Source organism: Gobius niger, assembly GCF_951799975.1.
Source record: "Gobius niger genome assembly, chromosome: 10".
NCBI lineage: Eukaryota > Metazoa > Chordata > Actinopteri > Gobiiformes > Gobiidae > Gobius > Gobius niger.
The window spans coordinates 35716227-35733506 of record NC_136861.1 but is presented as its reverse complement, the minus strand read 5'-3'; the positions used below and the strand labels follow the sequence as shown (position 1 = coordinate 35733506).

Sequence of the window (17280 nt, the reverse complement as noted above, 5' to 3'; positions counted from 1 at the left end):
CACCACCTGCAGGAGTCGCCATGAGGGGCTGGTGCAGTGTGATTTGTGATTCGGCTGCCCCCATGACCCGGCAACGGACAAGTGGAAGAAACTGGATGGATGGATGATGTTAAAATGTTGACAGAAGCAGTCTTTACCCTACACTAGCCAACAGGAAGTTAGCCAAAAACATCCCGTGCACCGAGCTGCTCGTCATAACATTGAATAAAATCGTTTTTTGGTTTCTTGACAGGGCGCCAAAGTTCAACCCCCCCGTAGAAAACTGCTAATATGCATGTGCTTGATGAGTGACTGTGGTACCTGGAAGTACTGAACAGCCGAGGACTCCTCCGTCCTCTCGCTGAAGACCGAGTGCTCGCTCAGGTGCCCACGGCAGTTCTTCAGCAGGTTGTAGAAAGACTGGAAGTCTGAGCAGGAAACGAAAAACACATGTTTACTACAAATATATAACATGTCCAACTTCAGGGCTCTGTCGAGGGGACCAATCACTAAAATGTTGATAGGCCGATACCGATCACACGATTTTAATTGATTATTACAATTCATTAATTTTTATTGTGAAATATACTGGGCTTTTCTAAAAGGTGATTATTTATTATTACTGATATTATCACAACGCTGTATTGGTTTATAGCTTATTCGTTTTATTACTTTGACAAAATGTCCCTCTTGGTTCAATAAAGTTAGTCTTTAATCTTTTTTTTATAGTGCGTGTTATTTCGGCCAGTCAAATCGCTGTTGTGTGTTATCGATGGTTACGGAGAGGCCAGATGGAGCACACAGTCTGAACACAGTGGAATCAGAACAGCAGTTTTGCTTTGGGCAGTAACTTTGGACACAAAGAGAGGAAGGAGGAGACGAGGAGACGGCGACAGGAGGGGCCAAACACATGTTTTACTTTCTCTTTTGACTCACAGTGACACTTCAGCACTAAAGAGCACAGGTTTCACTGCAGTGCTAATTTCGTCAATATTTAGTCTTAATTTTAGTCAAAGTGATATTTTTGACGACTAAAATTGGACTAAATCTAAATTAAAAGTTTTTCATGAGACTAAAACTATGACTAAAATGTCCAGATATTTTAGTCGACTAAAATAAGACTAAATAAAAATGAAAAGGAGAGACTAAAGTCATCCAAACTTCTATTGAGCGTCTGAAAGAGCCTCAGATCATGTAAATTCTCTGCCAAATGAACAGCTCTGAGCTTTGTTCATGTGGAGCAGCTCCATGAAGCAGAGGAACAAGATTAAACATGATTATAAACAATATTATCAATGCAAAGTCGACTAAATTCGTCTTAAATTTAGTCGACTAAATTTACTTGCCATTTTAGTATAACTAGACTAAAATTGAAGATATTTTTTTGACTAAAATTAGACTAAAATCGAAATACATTTTCGTCAAAAGACTAAGACTAAGACTAAATTAAAATATGTTGTCAAAATTAACACCGTTTCACTGACTCTGATTGCTTTTCATGTAGCAGTTTAGAGTTCATCTCGGGTTGTATTACCATATATGCGGATACTCAGATACTTTATGAACCTTCCTTATGCTTTTGGGTCCAAGCATAGCGGGTTAGCTCTAGCTCCATGTTTGTTTTGTTTAGTTCTTTCAATTCCAGAACCTACATGCAGAGCTGCACAATATATTACAATATCGTAATATTAGCACATGCAATATCCGCATCGCAAAGACTCATTTCATTGATTCATTGTGTTAATTTTGCGATTTTCAGTTCAACCAATCCGGCGTGACCTTCAATTCCCATCGCCGAAAACACTCTCCATAAAAGACTTTCTTTTCATTTATTCATCATTCGAGCGGGGTCAAACAAGTCACTTTCGTCAGTGCTATTTCAGGACCTACCGCGCATCAAAACTTAATATCTATGAACAAGGAAATGCAAGGAAAAGATTTATTTGGAATTGATTTAATCTCTGCTCACAAACAGACAGATTTTGATCCTTGCTCTGGATTTGAGGGCGTCCCGTGTGACCAGTGTAGCGAGGTCATACCTGCTGGTGAGGAGAACTGCAGCAGCACACTGTTACAGCCCAGCGTGATGATGAAGGACTGCTTCCCCACGCGGCTGCACTCGGTGTCCCGGGACACGGAGCACTTGAACACGCTCGCCTCCTCTCCTGCAAAACACACACACACAAAAAGACAACACATGAGACGCCTTCTCGGTTACATCCGCACAATGACCCAGCGGGAGTCCTCCACGGTCGCGCTTACAGGGAGGGATTATGATATCGCCGGACAGGTGTGGCGGTCCTGGTGGTCAAAGTTAAAGCCACACTGCTGACGTCACCATACGCCATCATCAGTGTCGACATACTGGTTTAAAGCATCGGTTTAAGTTGCTAACAAGGCTTGAGAGATTGATCGCCGATTCGAAGGAGAAATGGCATTCAAGCCTAACCTATGCGGACCGTGAGCAAGCCTGCTTAGCCTGCTCGATGTAGTTTGCCTATAGCAGGGGTCGGCAAGTCTGCTCGGTGGAGGGCCGGCTTTCTTCATCGTCAAAAGACCAAGGGCCGAACCCTCCAGCTGAAGCAATTGAAGTAAAGCATCACTTTCTACATATGGCAGTCGTGTACATCATACACACTGGAAATTATTAAAATCGCTTGAATAAAGGTTTTTTTTTTACGTTAAATTTGAGTCGGTTTGAACTAATCTAAGATCAGATAAAAAACACCAATGCCAATTGAACAAATAGAAATCCCACTGGAAATCAGACAAATCAACATTTACTGTAAAAAAATATTTATTTCTCACTTATTAATTATAAAAAATAATCTGAAAAAACTTGTGCTAACCCATTGGCAAGAATAGGCTATATCTGCTTTAAGGTCAGACCAAATCTACTCTTTAGATTTAAAGCAGTACTAAGTAACTCTTCCCCCTAGAGGCCATAAGCGCAACTGCAGGTGTAGTAGCAAGTTACGATTTTTTAACTTATTGATTGTCTTGGAGAGTAAATACTACGCTGACAGGAAAGGCGAAGGGAGAGAGGGTTACTGTGCATCCAATTATACAATGGAAATATTTTTTTCACTCAAACTTGGCTGTAAATACTGTTTAAAGTGACATTTGCCCGCAGTTAGCTTTGCCCATTAACATGTTAGCTTCTTCTTCGTGATTCCATTAGTGTGTATTGCTTTCTCCGCACCGGTGGCAGTCAAGATGCAAACATGGTTTTCTGGCCAGAGACACCAGGGGGAGATGAAAGACCCTCCAATCATCCCGTAAACACTTGTATTACCCCCACAGGGACTACGAAGAGGATTTATTAAGGTAAACACGTTACTTAGTACTGCTTTAATCTCTTAATTCAAGTAGATTTAAGTCATTTCTTAGTATTCTTGGAGTATTCTTTTAGGATTATGCCCTAAAAGGGTGTGCGCTGCTGAGACATTTTAAGGAACTGACAGTACTTCTCACATTTCTAGACTACTTTAACAGGCATTTGATCTCTGATTTGCGTCATAATATTTCCCAAAGTCATCTTGAGGGCCAGAGTTTGATGATGGAGGGCGGCTTTTGGCCCGCGGGCCTGACGTTGCCTACCCCTGTCTTATAGCGTTAGCATTTAGCCAACAAACATCATTTTTCAGCTGTAATAAACCCATCAACCACATTTGCTAGAAATTAAGAATGAATGTAAAAGATCTTTGGAGATTTTACGTTACATGAGAATTAGCGTGAAAAAGTGGAATTTGAGCTAAATGCTAAATCATATACACTTAAGTTTGCAGATGTTTTTTTCAGACGGAAACACATAAAATAACCACTAGACCTGCTCTTTAAATGATGACTTTTTTACTGAACGTTCAATGACGCAAATAAGAACAGACAGGTCCGGGCAGCCGTGTTGCGAACAGAAGAATGCATTTGTAGTGATGGCTTAAAGCAGTACTAAGTACCTCTTGCCCCTAACTAAAAAAATGGGCATAGAGATTTTCTCATTTAGTTCCATTTTAGCCTCGTTTTGATCCTGATTTAGTCTTTAAAGTGCATATGATACATTAGACACAGTTTTGCTGTAACACAATTATATTCATGATTTTACTGAAAATTGTGCCCAGCTTTCTTTAGTTTGAGCATTTTTGTGATGTTTCTAGTTTCACTTCCTTATTGGACATTGACAGGAAGTGAAACTTGACCTTTATCTGTGTCACTTCCTGTCAGCAGCTTAAAAGATTAAAATAAAAATAACTTTTCTGCCCCACATTTCTTCATTAAAATTGTAGCGTCACTGAAATAAAATGATAATTATTACTGACAACAGATGTGATCCATCTGAATAAGTCTAAATAAGTCATATTAAGTATATAAGTCAAAGCATTAAAGCCTGTCATGTGGACTTTAAGTACAGTTAGCATAAGTGACACAGATTGACAAAGAATTGCTCAAAATATTAGCGTAAAATTCATGAGCAGTTCTTTTGAAATAGTAAAATAGAGTAAAATATAACAATCCTACTTATTTTCAGGCATTTTTTGTGGATTTGCAGCCGGTTTCTCTCTGTTCCATTTGTCAAAAGCAACTTGGAAGACCAGAGGGTATGTGCACAGTGCAGAACGGAGCTCTTTCTGTTCACAGTTTGGCCGCAGGTGACGAAGTGTTAGTGCCTGGAGGCCGTCGATACACTCGCATATAAATGATGTTTTATTCGCTGGTTTTGATGCGCTCTCACTTGTCTTGCATATCCAGTTTTTTTGCCATTACAACAGCCGGTGTGTGGGAGAGGTCCACACAAGCCTCGCTCTATCCAACACACGCTCAACTCCAGCAGATATGATCAGGCTACGAAAATTCACTCACAAGGTCCACAACCTCAAAACACAGTCAAATAAACTTTATTAAAACAAGAAACGATGACGACTGAAGGCGAACGTTGTGATGGTTTGCGGGTTAGGGAGGCCTTCACGATTAAAGGAATGAAAAAGTAGTGATATAAAAGGTGGGTACTGGGTAGGAAACGCTGTGGAGACGCTGAGGAGAGGGACCAGGAGGTATTTACAGAGACCGGAGAGGGCGTAGGTGAGGTCTGGTCCTGCTCCTGAACTTCATCTACATCAGGTCAGAACATGGCTAAAATTGAACTAAAAACTAAAACTAAACTTTTGCACATGCATTAATTGTACAAGTTCCAAGCTTTTACTGTTTTGGGCCGAGTTTGCAAAAATGTGTCGATCTCAGACAGCTCTAAAACTTAAGAGAAGACATTTAAGTGGAACAATTCAAACTCTGTAAAGAAACAGCCTTCAGTTGTGTTGAATTCCCCGTCTACCATCAGCATAAATTCCCCAAAACTTCCTGTGGATAATTTCCAACTTTGATCGTTCTCCAACTCTAATTAGGACGGCACGACGTGAGAAAAGTCACCATGCGTTTTGGCGATGCCTGAATTAACACCTATACTAGAATATTCCCTTATTCGCTAAAGATATTAGTTGCCAAGTGTGCGGCTCGATGCTTGTTGTTCAAAACTGACTGTAAACTGTCGGCTGTGAAATGTGTGATGCTGCTGCTGCCATATTGTTTCAAATCAGACCCGCGCGGAGAGTGAAAACATCCTCGTAGCCGCAGCTAATCCAGCGCCTTTTAAAAGGATCTGGGCCGGATTAAGAAGTGGCTTTTCTCGTGGCAAAAAGCGCTGATCAAACATTATACTTTATGATCCCTCAGCGTTGTGTTTACACACGTTTTAGAAGGCTCAAATAAGTGAAATCTCGGTTCCTCCTACTGGCATGTACGCCATCTATATACTTAGCGATGTTGATAAATATTCATTTGAATAGTCGATTTATTGGTGGCAGCCCTGGTTATTCTGTATAAAAAGCTGCTAACCGTGCACTTCATATTTAGTCAGCAGCTCTACAACAACAACATTTACACATTTATTGTTAGAAGACATTATCTATTTTAGATCAACTCTACTGCGGGTTACAAGAGGTGTGGAAAGCAAACTGAAGAGGGTAAAACAGCTGAAATCCACACAAGCTGCCTGTATAGACCCGTCAGGAGTAAGGCCGTGGTGTTTTGGCTCGACAATAATCTGGACAGGGCCCATTTGACCCGTTTTAAGCATCACTGAACGAAAACGAAGGGTTGTTTCAGAAGGAGATACATGTATACTAAACCGATGTCACATTCTCCTCAGCCCTGCCTTCATGGAGAAGCCTGCGGAGTCTCGATCAGTGATGGGTCCAACTGACTAACCTTTCCCTCCCTCTGCTGCATGTTAATGTGTAATGCTCTGTATCTAGTGTTAGCTGATGCCTTCTTGCACCAACGCTTTGAGAGCAACACAATATCGATTCTGAGCCGATACGTGTGATAGAATTGTCAATAACGGAAATTAACTTTTTGTCAAAGTCAAAGCTTCTTCAATCTCATACTTCCTACAAGGGATGCACTGAGTCTGGTATCAGATATCAGAGACGATACTGGAAGAAAAAGATATTGTGTATTGGCAACAAATATCCGATACTGAACCAATACTAATTTTGGCTCTGACCTCAAAAACACAAGTTCTACACGACTAAATCTAAGTGAATATGGACATGCTGTATGTCATTTTGAAGCTAAGAACTTATTGCTTAGTTTGATTTCACCCTCCGTTTCATGAAATGCTGTTAAAGAATAACTAGACATTTGTAATGCACAAGTTGTAATGATCAGATCACTTTATAGTTATATAAAATAGCCTGTGCCAAGGATAGTGTCTAAAGTCCAGTGATCCTTGTTCAATGTTTTTCAAGTTTGTTATTAAGGGAGATACTTGTTCTGTAAAGTCATAAGAAAAGACGTTAGTGATCTCACTCTAAGTGAAAAAGTGGATGTTCCTCTTTCTCCAAAGACATTAAGAAAGTCTCTTGGTATCGGTTAATATTGGCAGATACTCAAACCCCCAGCATCGGTAGCAAAAAAGCTGTATCGGTGCATCTCTACTTCCTACCCTTGTCATGAATTTATCTCCTTTATCTGGACAGAACACAAAGAACAAGTTTTGGAAAATGCAAGAAAGCAGAAGCAGCAAATATCAGTAGTCAGTATAAAGTTAACAAAGACAGAAGTGAAGATTGAAACCAACAGAGGACAGTAAGGCCACGGTTACAAATTGCGTAATAAGTCTTGATAATGAAAATACGTTTAATGTTGTGCCATATCGAGCTTTGTTTTGCTGTTCCGATACGGATGCTTGAACTTCAGAGTCTCAGCCATTACAAAAACCTAATTACGCAGGTCCTTTTGACTGTCTGGAGAGTTACTGCCCTACTTGTGTAAAATTAGCAGACCTGCCTGACCACACAGCTCTTTTCAACGGCTCCTGATCCTTCCAAAGAGCTCCTGTCGGCTCCCGAACCCCTGGTTGGAAAACACTGGGTAGAACACGGTCCCCTCAGCACTTCTGCATTTCTGTGAAGTTGGTGAATCACTTCGTCCCGACCATATTCTCATGCGGACGGTGAGAGCAGGGTGAGCTGCATGTGCTGCCCACTCCAGCTGTCAGTGAACACGCCGGACACAAACATGCTCAAGGCAGAGGATTGTGGGATAAAACATTATCATTTGAGCGGTTGCAGAAGCCTCACATGCTTTTGTCACATTTTTTAAGCGCTGTTATGTTTTCATAGTGTTTTTTGTCTTGCTTTGGGTCACTTTTTCCCATCGCATTTTCACTTCTTTGTCACTTTTTTGTGACTTTCTCATTGATTTTTTTTTTTAAATCTCTCTTTAGTCGTGCTTTAATTGCCCTTGTCACATTTTGTAAGTGTTAATTGTGTTCTCGTCTTTGTTTTCTGTCATGTTTTCATAGGGCTGTGCAATTAATCGAAATTCAATTACAATTTCGATTATTACACTAAACGATTACAAAATTAGCATCATTTTTTCAAACTTTTTTTTTTTTTTTGCAAAGCAGTCTTGCATTATTTCATGGCGCTGGGATTGTTTTCCCTTCGCATTTCACGTACCATGCCTCATGCTTTTGCCTGACATAAAAACAAACAGCGCTGTGTGATGATGTCATCAGGCCGCGCTGCTCAGTTTGCTTGCGCAGGTGTGAGGGCTGGCCAGCAGGGGGCAGGTGTTAAACACAGACCTCTCCTTAATCGAGGCAAACTTGAAATCATTTGTACTTTTATGACTGTTCAGAAAACAGAAAATATTCAGCATAGTTTTTTTTATTAAGTATATAAATAAAATAAAGCCTTTTTTTTTTAAAAGGCAACAAATAATCGTTTGAATAATTGTGATTTCAATTATTTTTTCAATAATCGAGCAGCCCTATGTTTTCATCACTTTTCTGTTGCTTTTTCATCACTCTTTAGTCCTGTGTTTTTGACGTTCTTTTACCACTTTTTTTGCTTTTAGATTTGGGTAAAGATGGAGAAAGTTGGAGAAAATGTGCTTGGTTCATGTGGGAGTTCAAGCTCTTATTCAGCTTACGTTACTCTGCATTTTTGCTTTAAACTGTACCTATTTTACAGCCACGGAAATTAACAGCTTAATATTGAAATTTAAAAGCTCATTTTAGTGAAGCTATGGGCCGCATTAAACATCAATGCAAACCATTTCTGGGGTGGGATTTTTCAGTTGTTTGAGGCGTCTGATAACGTGACAAAACTCTTGGGCTAAAGCTGGGTCTTGATTTCCAAACTCTTTCACGGCCCGTCGTCATTGACCCGTTTGAGAACAGCTTAATCTGAAGAATAAAGAAGTGTGGTAGTAAAAGGGCAGATTTGAAGCCATTCTTCTCTGGAGCATCCCCAGGGGAGGCGAGCAGCGGGACGGCCCATTGAAAGGGGGGTGAAAGCTGCTCCTCGGTGGGGAGAGGAGGGAGCGGGACCCGGCTATTGTTCCAATGAGAACAAAGATGAATGCATAAATAATGAGGGCCCGGATTCACAATGTCCCGCACACAAAAAAATAAATAACACTAAAGTTCGCTCACAAAGTAGAACATTTCTAACTTGTTGTGTTCGGGACAATGGCGCCGGTGACGGGACGGGACAGATGCTGCAGCCGCTGGACTGACGGGTCAAACAGACAGAGTGATGCCCTTCGGACGCCGCTCCAAAACAAAGCGAATCCCAATGCGGACTAGTTTCGAGTCTCCGGAGGCTAAAGTTAAAGCGCGCGTGCATTCCCAGCGCAGTGAGTCGCATCACGCTGATGTTTGCGGACAAAGGCACAACATCGCGGGCATCTGGACGCTCGCGCAGCATCACTGGAGCCGGGCTAATGGCATTGTTTAACTAGTTAGCATCAAACTACACATTTCTTAGCCACGCTTTTTGTACAACTATGCCGCCGTTATTGCTTTGCGCTACGTTTTGACAACTTCTACCGGACAGCGTCGGTAATTAAGTCAAGGACTTTTCAGCTAAAGCGGGAGGTTATTTGCCAAAGAAAGCGACAGAAGTGTGCGTTTTTGGGGCTCCCTCGCGATTACCGGGGGGGGAGGCGACGTGGGATCCCCAGATGGGTTAGCTTCTTGGCGGCTAACACTATGCACGGTCAGATTAGGGGCTCTCTCTAAAACCGAGGCATTTCGCCCAGGGGGGGTGGAGATTAATGTCACTACGTCACGCGCGCAGTTGTTGACCGAACCGCTCCTACCAACGTATTATTTTTTTAATTATTATTATTATTATTATTATTTTTATTTTTTAATACAATTTACATAATGGTCCATGACTATGCATATGCTATAATATCATATATATTACATACAATTATATTTGTTCATCTACATTGTAATATACCGTATTTGTAGTAAATAATACTGTAGTAGCACTTGTAATGTTAGCAGCGCACGAGGGAAAATGTGGCAATTCCAATAATATAATAATTAACTGCATATGTTCACTCGTTTGCTAAAGCTCAGGCAAGCACAAAACCAACTGTAACAACTCTAGCATTAACCATCTTGACGAATAACATCACATTCATTGTTAAAATGTGGAGGTTAGCGCAAGATTCACACGTGGGTATCACTCAGAGTATCGCATAGCCTCGTCCTTCCAAAGCCACCCCTACTCGGGGCGAAATGCCTAGAATTTAGCGAGCGCGAGCCAAGATTAGCTGTATAAGCATTAGCAAGCCGTAGCATTAGCCCTGGCACAAGACAGGCCGAACATCCCGGGCGCCGCAGCGGAAAAGGTCAACTCACCATTGGAGAGATTGATGAGGGCAGCGTCTTGTGTTGTTTTGACTTCTAACCGCAGGGGCTGCTGCTCGGAGTGCCGCTGTATGTCTCCGTTTGCGTCTCCGATGGAGATGAGCCGCACGCCGGGGAACACCGAGACCGCCATCTTCGATCTGGAAGTAGAGACAGGTCGGCAGCGCTCACATCCAAACCGCGCACTGCTCTCTGCTGGAGGCGGCCAGGGCATCCACGCCGCGCACTGCCGGGAGAGAGCCCTTTAAACAGCGGGCCCTGGCGGCTCAAGGCGAGCACTGCGTAAACACGAGGCCCATACGGCAGGGTTTATTTAAAGCGACAACCAGGGCTTTGCATTTACGTCTTTGCTTTGGTCACACACAGGCAGAGGTGGTAAATGTGGCCAGTAGTACCTTTAACAGTAACTAGTCTTTTAGATTTTCACCAGTCTGACATACATGCTGCATGTTGGAGCATGATGCATTAGGCTTGGTTTTAGTGTTAATTTATTCACAAATACAATTTTTTTTTACATAATGCAGCCTACAAACAGGGGCGGACTGGCCATATGTCCATTCTGGAAGAGCACAGAAGGGCCACTGACTCTAAGGCCACCGTTTTTTTTCTCCATCATTTTTTTGTTGGGTATTCAATTCATTTTTGTAACTTTTTTGTCATTTTATTGTCATTTTTTGTCACATTTTTGTCAATTTTTTATCAAATTTTTGTTATTTATTTGTCACATTTTGTCACTTTTTTGTCTTTTTTTTAAAAACATTTTTATCATTTTTCGTCAATTTTTTTAATCAAATTTTTGTAATTTTTTTGTCAAATTTTTATCAATTTTTTGTTATTTATTTGTCACATTTTGTCACTTTTTTGTCTTTTTTTTAAAACATTTTTATCATTTTTCGTTAATTTTTTTTTATCACATTTTTGTAATTTTTTTGTCAATTTTTTATCCAATTTTTGTTATTTGTCACATTTTGTCACTTTTTTGTCTTTTTTAAAATTTTTATCATTTTTCGTCAATTTTTTTTATCACATTTTCTGTCATTTTTTTGGTCAATTTTTTGTAATTTTTTTGTCAAATTTTTATCAATTTTTTGTCATTTTTTTGTCGATTTTTTGTAATTTTTTTGTCAAATTTTTATCAAATTTTTGTTATTTGTCACATTTTGTCACATTTTTGTCTTTTTTAACATTTTTATCATTTTTCGTCAATTTTTTTAATCACATTTTCTGTCATTTTTTTGGTCAATTTTTTGGTCAATTTTTTGTAATTTTTTTGTCAAATTTTTATCAAATTTTTGTTATTTTTTTGTCAATTTTTTGTCAAATTTTTATCAAATTTTTGTTATTTGTCACATTTTGTCACTTTTTTGTCTTTTTTTTAAACATTTTTATCATTTTCCGTCAATTTTTTTTATCACATTTTTGTAATTTTTTTGTCAATTTTTTTGTAAAATTTTTATCATATTTTTGTTATTTATTTGTCACATTTTGTCACTTTTTTGTCTTTTTTCTTTTTTACATTTTTATCATTTTTCGTCCATTTTTTTATCACATTTTTGTCATTTTTTGGTCATTTTTTGGTCAAATTTTTATCAATTTTTTGTTATTTATTTGTCACATTTTGTCACTTTTTTGTCTTTTTTTTTTTTACATTTTTATCATTTTTCGTCAATTTTTTGTCACTTTCTTGTCACATTTCCATCTTTGTTTTCGTCTCAGTTCTGTCGCTATTTTCACACCTTTTTCCCCAGCAGCTTTTGGATTGGGGTAAAGCCAAACTGGAGAAAATGTGCTCGGTTCAGGTGGGAGTTAAGGGGTTAAAAGAAAAGCATCCAAAGACAAAAATGCGCTGGAAAAGCAACAAAAAAGTGACAAAAACACAACAAAATGTGACGAAAAAGCAATGAAAAAAGCGATGAAAAAAACAACAATAACATGAAAAAACCCCAGAAAAACAAGAGACGAAAACGCAACGAAAAAGTGACGAAAACAGGCCAAAAAGCCACAAAAAAGTCATGAAAAAGCAACAAAAACATGACAAAAATGCAGCGACAACGTGACAAAAAAAAAGGTTAACATATGTATTTGTGTAAGTGTCACATTTACGCTAATTTGGGCCAGGCTGACCAGAGTCCAGGGCTGTTTCTCAGTCCCAGTCCGCCCCTGCCTACAAATGTTAATATTTCTTTGTTAATGAATATTTAATCAGAAAGCCAAACGAGCCCCACACTTAGGGTTGCCAGATTATGCGGCCTAAAACCAGTTTGGAGACTCTCCTATACATCCACAATCCCGGCGCCTGTTCCCATTCAAGTCCTAATCTGTTCCAGGGCAGCCTACTGTACTAAAGTGACTAAACTCTGGTCAGTACTAAGTTCACTAGGCGCCGAACTGACGAGCCAAACTGGACAAAGAGTGCTCGGTTTTATGTGGAGGTTAAGAGGTTAAGCCATTGAATAGCTCTGTCTAATAACATGGATAAAGTGGTGGTGTTTAAATATTAATGCAGCCTATGGAAGAAAAAAAAAAAGGAAAGAAATCTTGAGACATCCATGCTTCCATACTTACAACTAAAAGTGAGATCAGTCGAAACGGCTGGACATTTCTTTAATCATCTGAACATCTTCCTCGAGGCTGTGAGAATGACAGATGTGTCCAAGGGGGGGGCCGACACATTAATCAGACACGGTGACTGATTTGGAGGATTTTATTGGGCAGCTTCACGTAATTTGATTCATGATGATCAAATATTCTGTAATTACATGATCGTACTGTAGCAAGAGGCAAATCTATCCTCGGGCAGTAGTTAGCGATCCCTCAACGTCACAAATAAAAACACAAAAGTATGAGTCATACATTATTTTAATGCTTGAAAACAAAAATGACATTGTTGGTGTGTAAAAGCAAATAAAACAGAGGTAACAGTTGTGATATAAGAAACAAAAGGGGAAAGTAAAAAAAAAAAAACAGATACAGCAATAATTTTGATTCACAATGCACCACTGCACCTCACATAAATATGTATAAGATTGGTTGTTGTTTGATTTTGGAGCAGATTTGGGAACTGGTAAGTGTCCTGAGTCTTGATATGGCTCTGTCTGCTGCCCCCTGCTGCTCATCTGCTGCCACTCCATGTCATACTGCCTTTCAGAAAGATCTTGTTCTTGGTTCAAGGCTAATTTCGTCCACTAAACTATTTCATCATCATTTTATTTTTGCTGACTAAAATGAGACTAAAACTAAAGTAAAAGTTGAGTATGAGACTGAAACTACATAATAACTATAATATAAAACATCTCTGTGTTTGTAAATATGATTATACTAACCTCTTAACGCCCACCTGAACCAAGCTCATTTGCTTCAGTTTGACTTTACCCAAAACTAAAAAGCTTTCTGAAAAAGCAACTGGGAAAAAAGCCACCGAAAAGAGATAAAAATGTAACAAAAAAGCAACAAAGCAATAAAAGAACGACAAAAACGTGCCGGGAAAGCAACATTAATACAACAAAAAGGTGAAAACTGTGTCGAAACCACAACAAAAAAGCAACGAAAAGCACTTCAAAAATATGACAAAGTTAATACCAGTATGGTATCGGAAAAATGTTTAGGTACTACTGGTATCAAAAAAAATGAAGTATTGACACTTGGAAGGTAGAAAAGCACTATAGTATATAATGGAGACCATTTACCATTTTTCAACACATTTTTCTTATTTTTGCCCCAATTTTGTCTTGTTTTTCAAAATTTCCCCCCTAATTTTTGCTCTTTTAAAATTACAAATATTTTCCCTATTTTTCATTTATTTGTTTCCCAAAAGTATTTTATTCTAAATTTTTTGACCATTTCTTGAAGATAAACCCGATATTGTAAAGTTGCAGATCTCCCACACATTATTGTTCTGTTTTCTGGTTCTAGATTACAAATATTTTAGTTAGGTATTAGGGCTGAAAGATATATTTTTATCGTATCGATATCGAGATATGAACATTCAAGATATTAATATCGAAAAAGAATGAAACTGCACTCTTTTGTATTATGTCTTTATTTTTCTGAAAAATGCTTGGTTTTAACCTAACCCATAGTTATATCGTATCAATATTGAGATATCTGGAATAAATATTGAGATATGAAATTTTGTTCATATCGTTCAGCCCTAATAGGTATCAGAAAAAGTATCTCTTATGTATTGGTATCGGAAACCAAGTATTGTTAAAGCAAGAAAAAATGTAACGGTGCCAACCTTAATAATGACACAACATTCCAAAACTAACGTCATGAAGAAAAGTGTTCTGAGCTGCATCCACCTGGAGCAACATTCCAAGCTTAGAAATAAGGTATTATTTAAAAATGTTTGAAGCACCATCTGGTCTCTGATATGTAAAACCCCAGGAAGTCTATCCATATAAACAAATGACAAACCAAATAAAGACAGGGATATTTAGTTATCTGAGATTAACATGCGATTATTCTTGCAGCACCAATGAATACTAACATATAACACTGAAAATGATCATGTAAAAAGTGCACTTTGCTCAGACCTTGATACGTACAGTCGTTGCTTGGCTATTCTTGATTGTGATCTGAGGCGTTATCACAGTAGGCAGTCAGGTGTCCACCATCCTGATGGTCAGAAATAAAGCGTGTTAGCTCGGAGGGCCGGGTCTCGTGCTGTCAACATAGAGCCCATTGTTCCGAAACATGTGTCGGTGAGCGAATGTGAAATGAATAAAGTCATTGAAGGAGGCGCTCACAGCTCACAGCAGCGCACATGACTTGGGCGGTCGGAAGGGGTTGTCGCTGGAGGGCACCCCGGTGAGGAGGGGGTCTTTGTGGGCATTCTGGAGACAGAAGGTCTTCAGCTCAGCGGCCGCCTGAGAGACCTGCACGATATCACAGTTATGCATTTAGTCCTATAATATACACAACATTTCCCATAGTTTTTCCACAAATACACATTGTCTAAACTTAAAACAAGGTGTCCCACTGTGTCCACAACTATTTTACAAAATCTTAATAAAGCGCCATGAAACTTCAAACTTCTAATACATCATTTATTTGAGCTTTTCAAAACAGTTACGGACACTTCTGCATAGTGTTGTTCTGTTTTTGTTTATTGGAAAGGAGAACACTTAAATTAGTGACTGGCGCCCTCTATTGTTGACAATATGTGGAGTGAACACACATGATGCCTACTGCTATTACAAGGTGCTGAAATGGCCCGAATGAGGCCACTGAGGGTGTGCATATGGGCCTGGGCTATGGAGCGCAGTCGCACCCTCTGCCGGGTTAGGGAAGTACATTTCCTCTTAATATTTGCTATTTGGACTTTGTAAAAATAGTTCAGGCATAACAAAAGGCTAACCAGTTACAATGTAGGCTGGGACAATGTGTGGCTCAGGACTAACTCCTGAACACCATTTCATTGTACGCTGGTACAATAACGTTCTTACTTACTTACAGAGCACTGCATGTTAGACCTATATTTTGTTGTGTTAATCCACTTGTTTCTTCCCCTACATTTATAATAAATATATAACAATTACTGCATCGCAAACAATATTATTTCTTTGACCTTTATTTAAAGCAGTACTAAGTAACGTGTTTACCTAAAAAAATCCTTTTCGTAGTCCCTGTGGGGGTAATAAAAGTGTTTATGGGATGATTGGAGGGTCTTTCATCTCCCCCTGGTGTCTCTGGACAGAAAACCATGTTTGCAACTTGACTGCCACCGGTCCGGAGAAAGCAATACACACTAATGAAATCACGAAGAAGAAGCTAACATGCTAACGGGCAAAGCTAACTGCGGGCGAACGTCACTTTCAACAGTATTTACAGCCAAGTTTGAGTGAAAAAAAATATTTTCATTGTATAATTGGATGTACAATATCCCTCTGTCCCTTCACCTTTCCTGTCAGCGTAGTATTTACTCTCCAAGACAATTAATAAGTTAAAAAATCGTAACTTGCTACGACACTTGCAGTTGCGCTCATGGCCTCTAGGGGGAAGAGTTACTTAGTACTGCTTTAACTAGGAAAGTCCCACAGAGATTAGAAATCTAATTTCCAGGGGAGTACTGGCCCCAGAGTGGAACCTATTGTACATGTTTTTAGTGATAGGGGAAACCGGAGTACCCGGAGGAAACCTACAAAGACACGGGGAGAACATGCTAACTCCACACAAAAAGGACCGGACCTTCCTGCCATTGCCTTGTCGTCCTCCTTCTGTGATTGGTCCCCAAATCCATGCGAAGATTTCAACCACGGGCCGCTGTGAAGTTGGAAATGATTCGAGTGGAAACAGCAGCATGGGTATTCTCAGAATTACGATATGATGAAAATTGATAGATCATCATGTGGATAAGACCACGTTTGTATCATCATAATGCTTTAATTCTTTGCTGTTATCACATGATTTTATACAGTGGGTTGCATAAGTATCCGCCCCCCTTTAACTTTTCGACATTTTGCCACACTGTGGACCACAAACATAAATATATTGAATTGAAATTTAAGGCAAAAGACACACACTAAGTGACACACAAGTGTAATAAAATTTATACATGATTCTGAACTTTTTTTATTAATAAAGAACTGGAAAGTGTGGTTTGCAAAAGTATCTACCCTCTTTCCTTTTAATGCAACCACTTGCCTTCAGAAGTTTCCTGATGATTTCTGAACGATCACATGTTGACCCAGTGACTAAATCGAGTCTACCTGTGTGTAATCTGATGTCAGTTCAAATACAGCTGCTCTGTGATGGTCAGAGGTCTGTTACGAGACTCATGTGGAGCAGAAGCATCATGAAGTCCAAGAACACACCAGACAGGTCCAGGACAAAGTTACTGAGAAGTATAAAGCTGGGTTAGGTTATAAAAAGATTTACAAAGCTTTAAACATCTTTCAAAGTACAGTACAGTTCCTGGGTGGTGTAATCCAGGAATGGAAAGAGTATGACATCACTGCAAACCTATTAAGACCCGGCCGTCCTCCTAAACTTACTGACCGAGCAAGGACAGCACTGACCAGAGCCGTTACCAAGAAGCCTATGATGACCCTGGATGAACTGCAGAGAGCTACAGC

The 17280-nt window shown here is 39.4% G+C and overlaps 1 protein-coding gene across 2 annotated transcripts in view; it reads right to left on the bottom strand.

The window, feature by feature from the left end:
- The window catches only part of carm1 (coactivator-associated arginine methyltransferase 1), a 29892-nt gene extending 19390 nt beyond the window's left edge, over window positions 1–10502 (bottom strand). Inside the window, exons 1-3 of one of the 2 annotated variants that reach the window (XM_079565329.1) lie at window positions 10196–10502; window positions 2019–2144; window positions 301–407 (exon numbers count right to left, since the gene is read on the bottom strand). In XM_079565329.1, the coding sequence (XP_079421455.1) occupies window positions 301–407; window positions 2019–2144; window positions 10196–10418 (456 nt within the window). In that variant the 5' untranslated portion in view covers window positions 10419–10502. The remainder of the gene's footprint in view (window positions 1–300; window positions 408–2018; window positions 2145–10195) is intronic. The other variant, XM_079565328.1, reaches the window with a different exon arrangement.
- Window positions 10503–17280: the final 6778 nt, after the last annotated feature.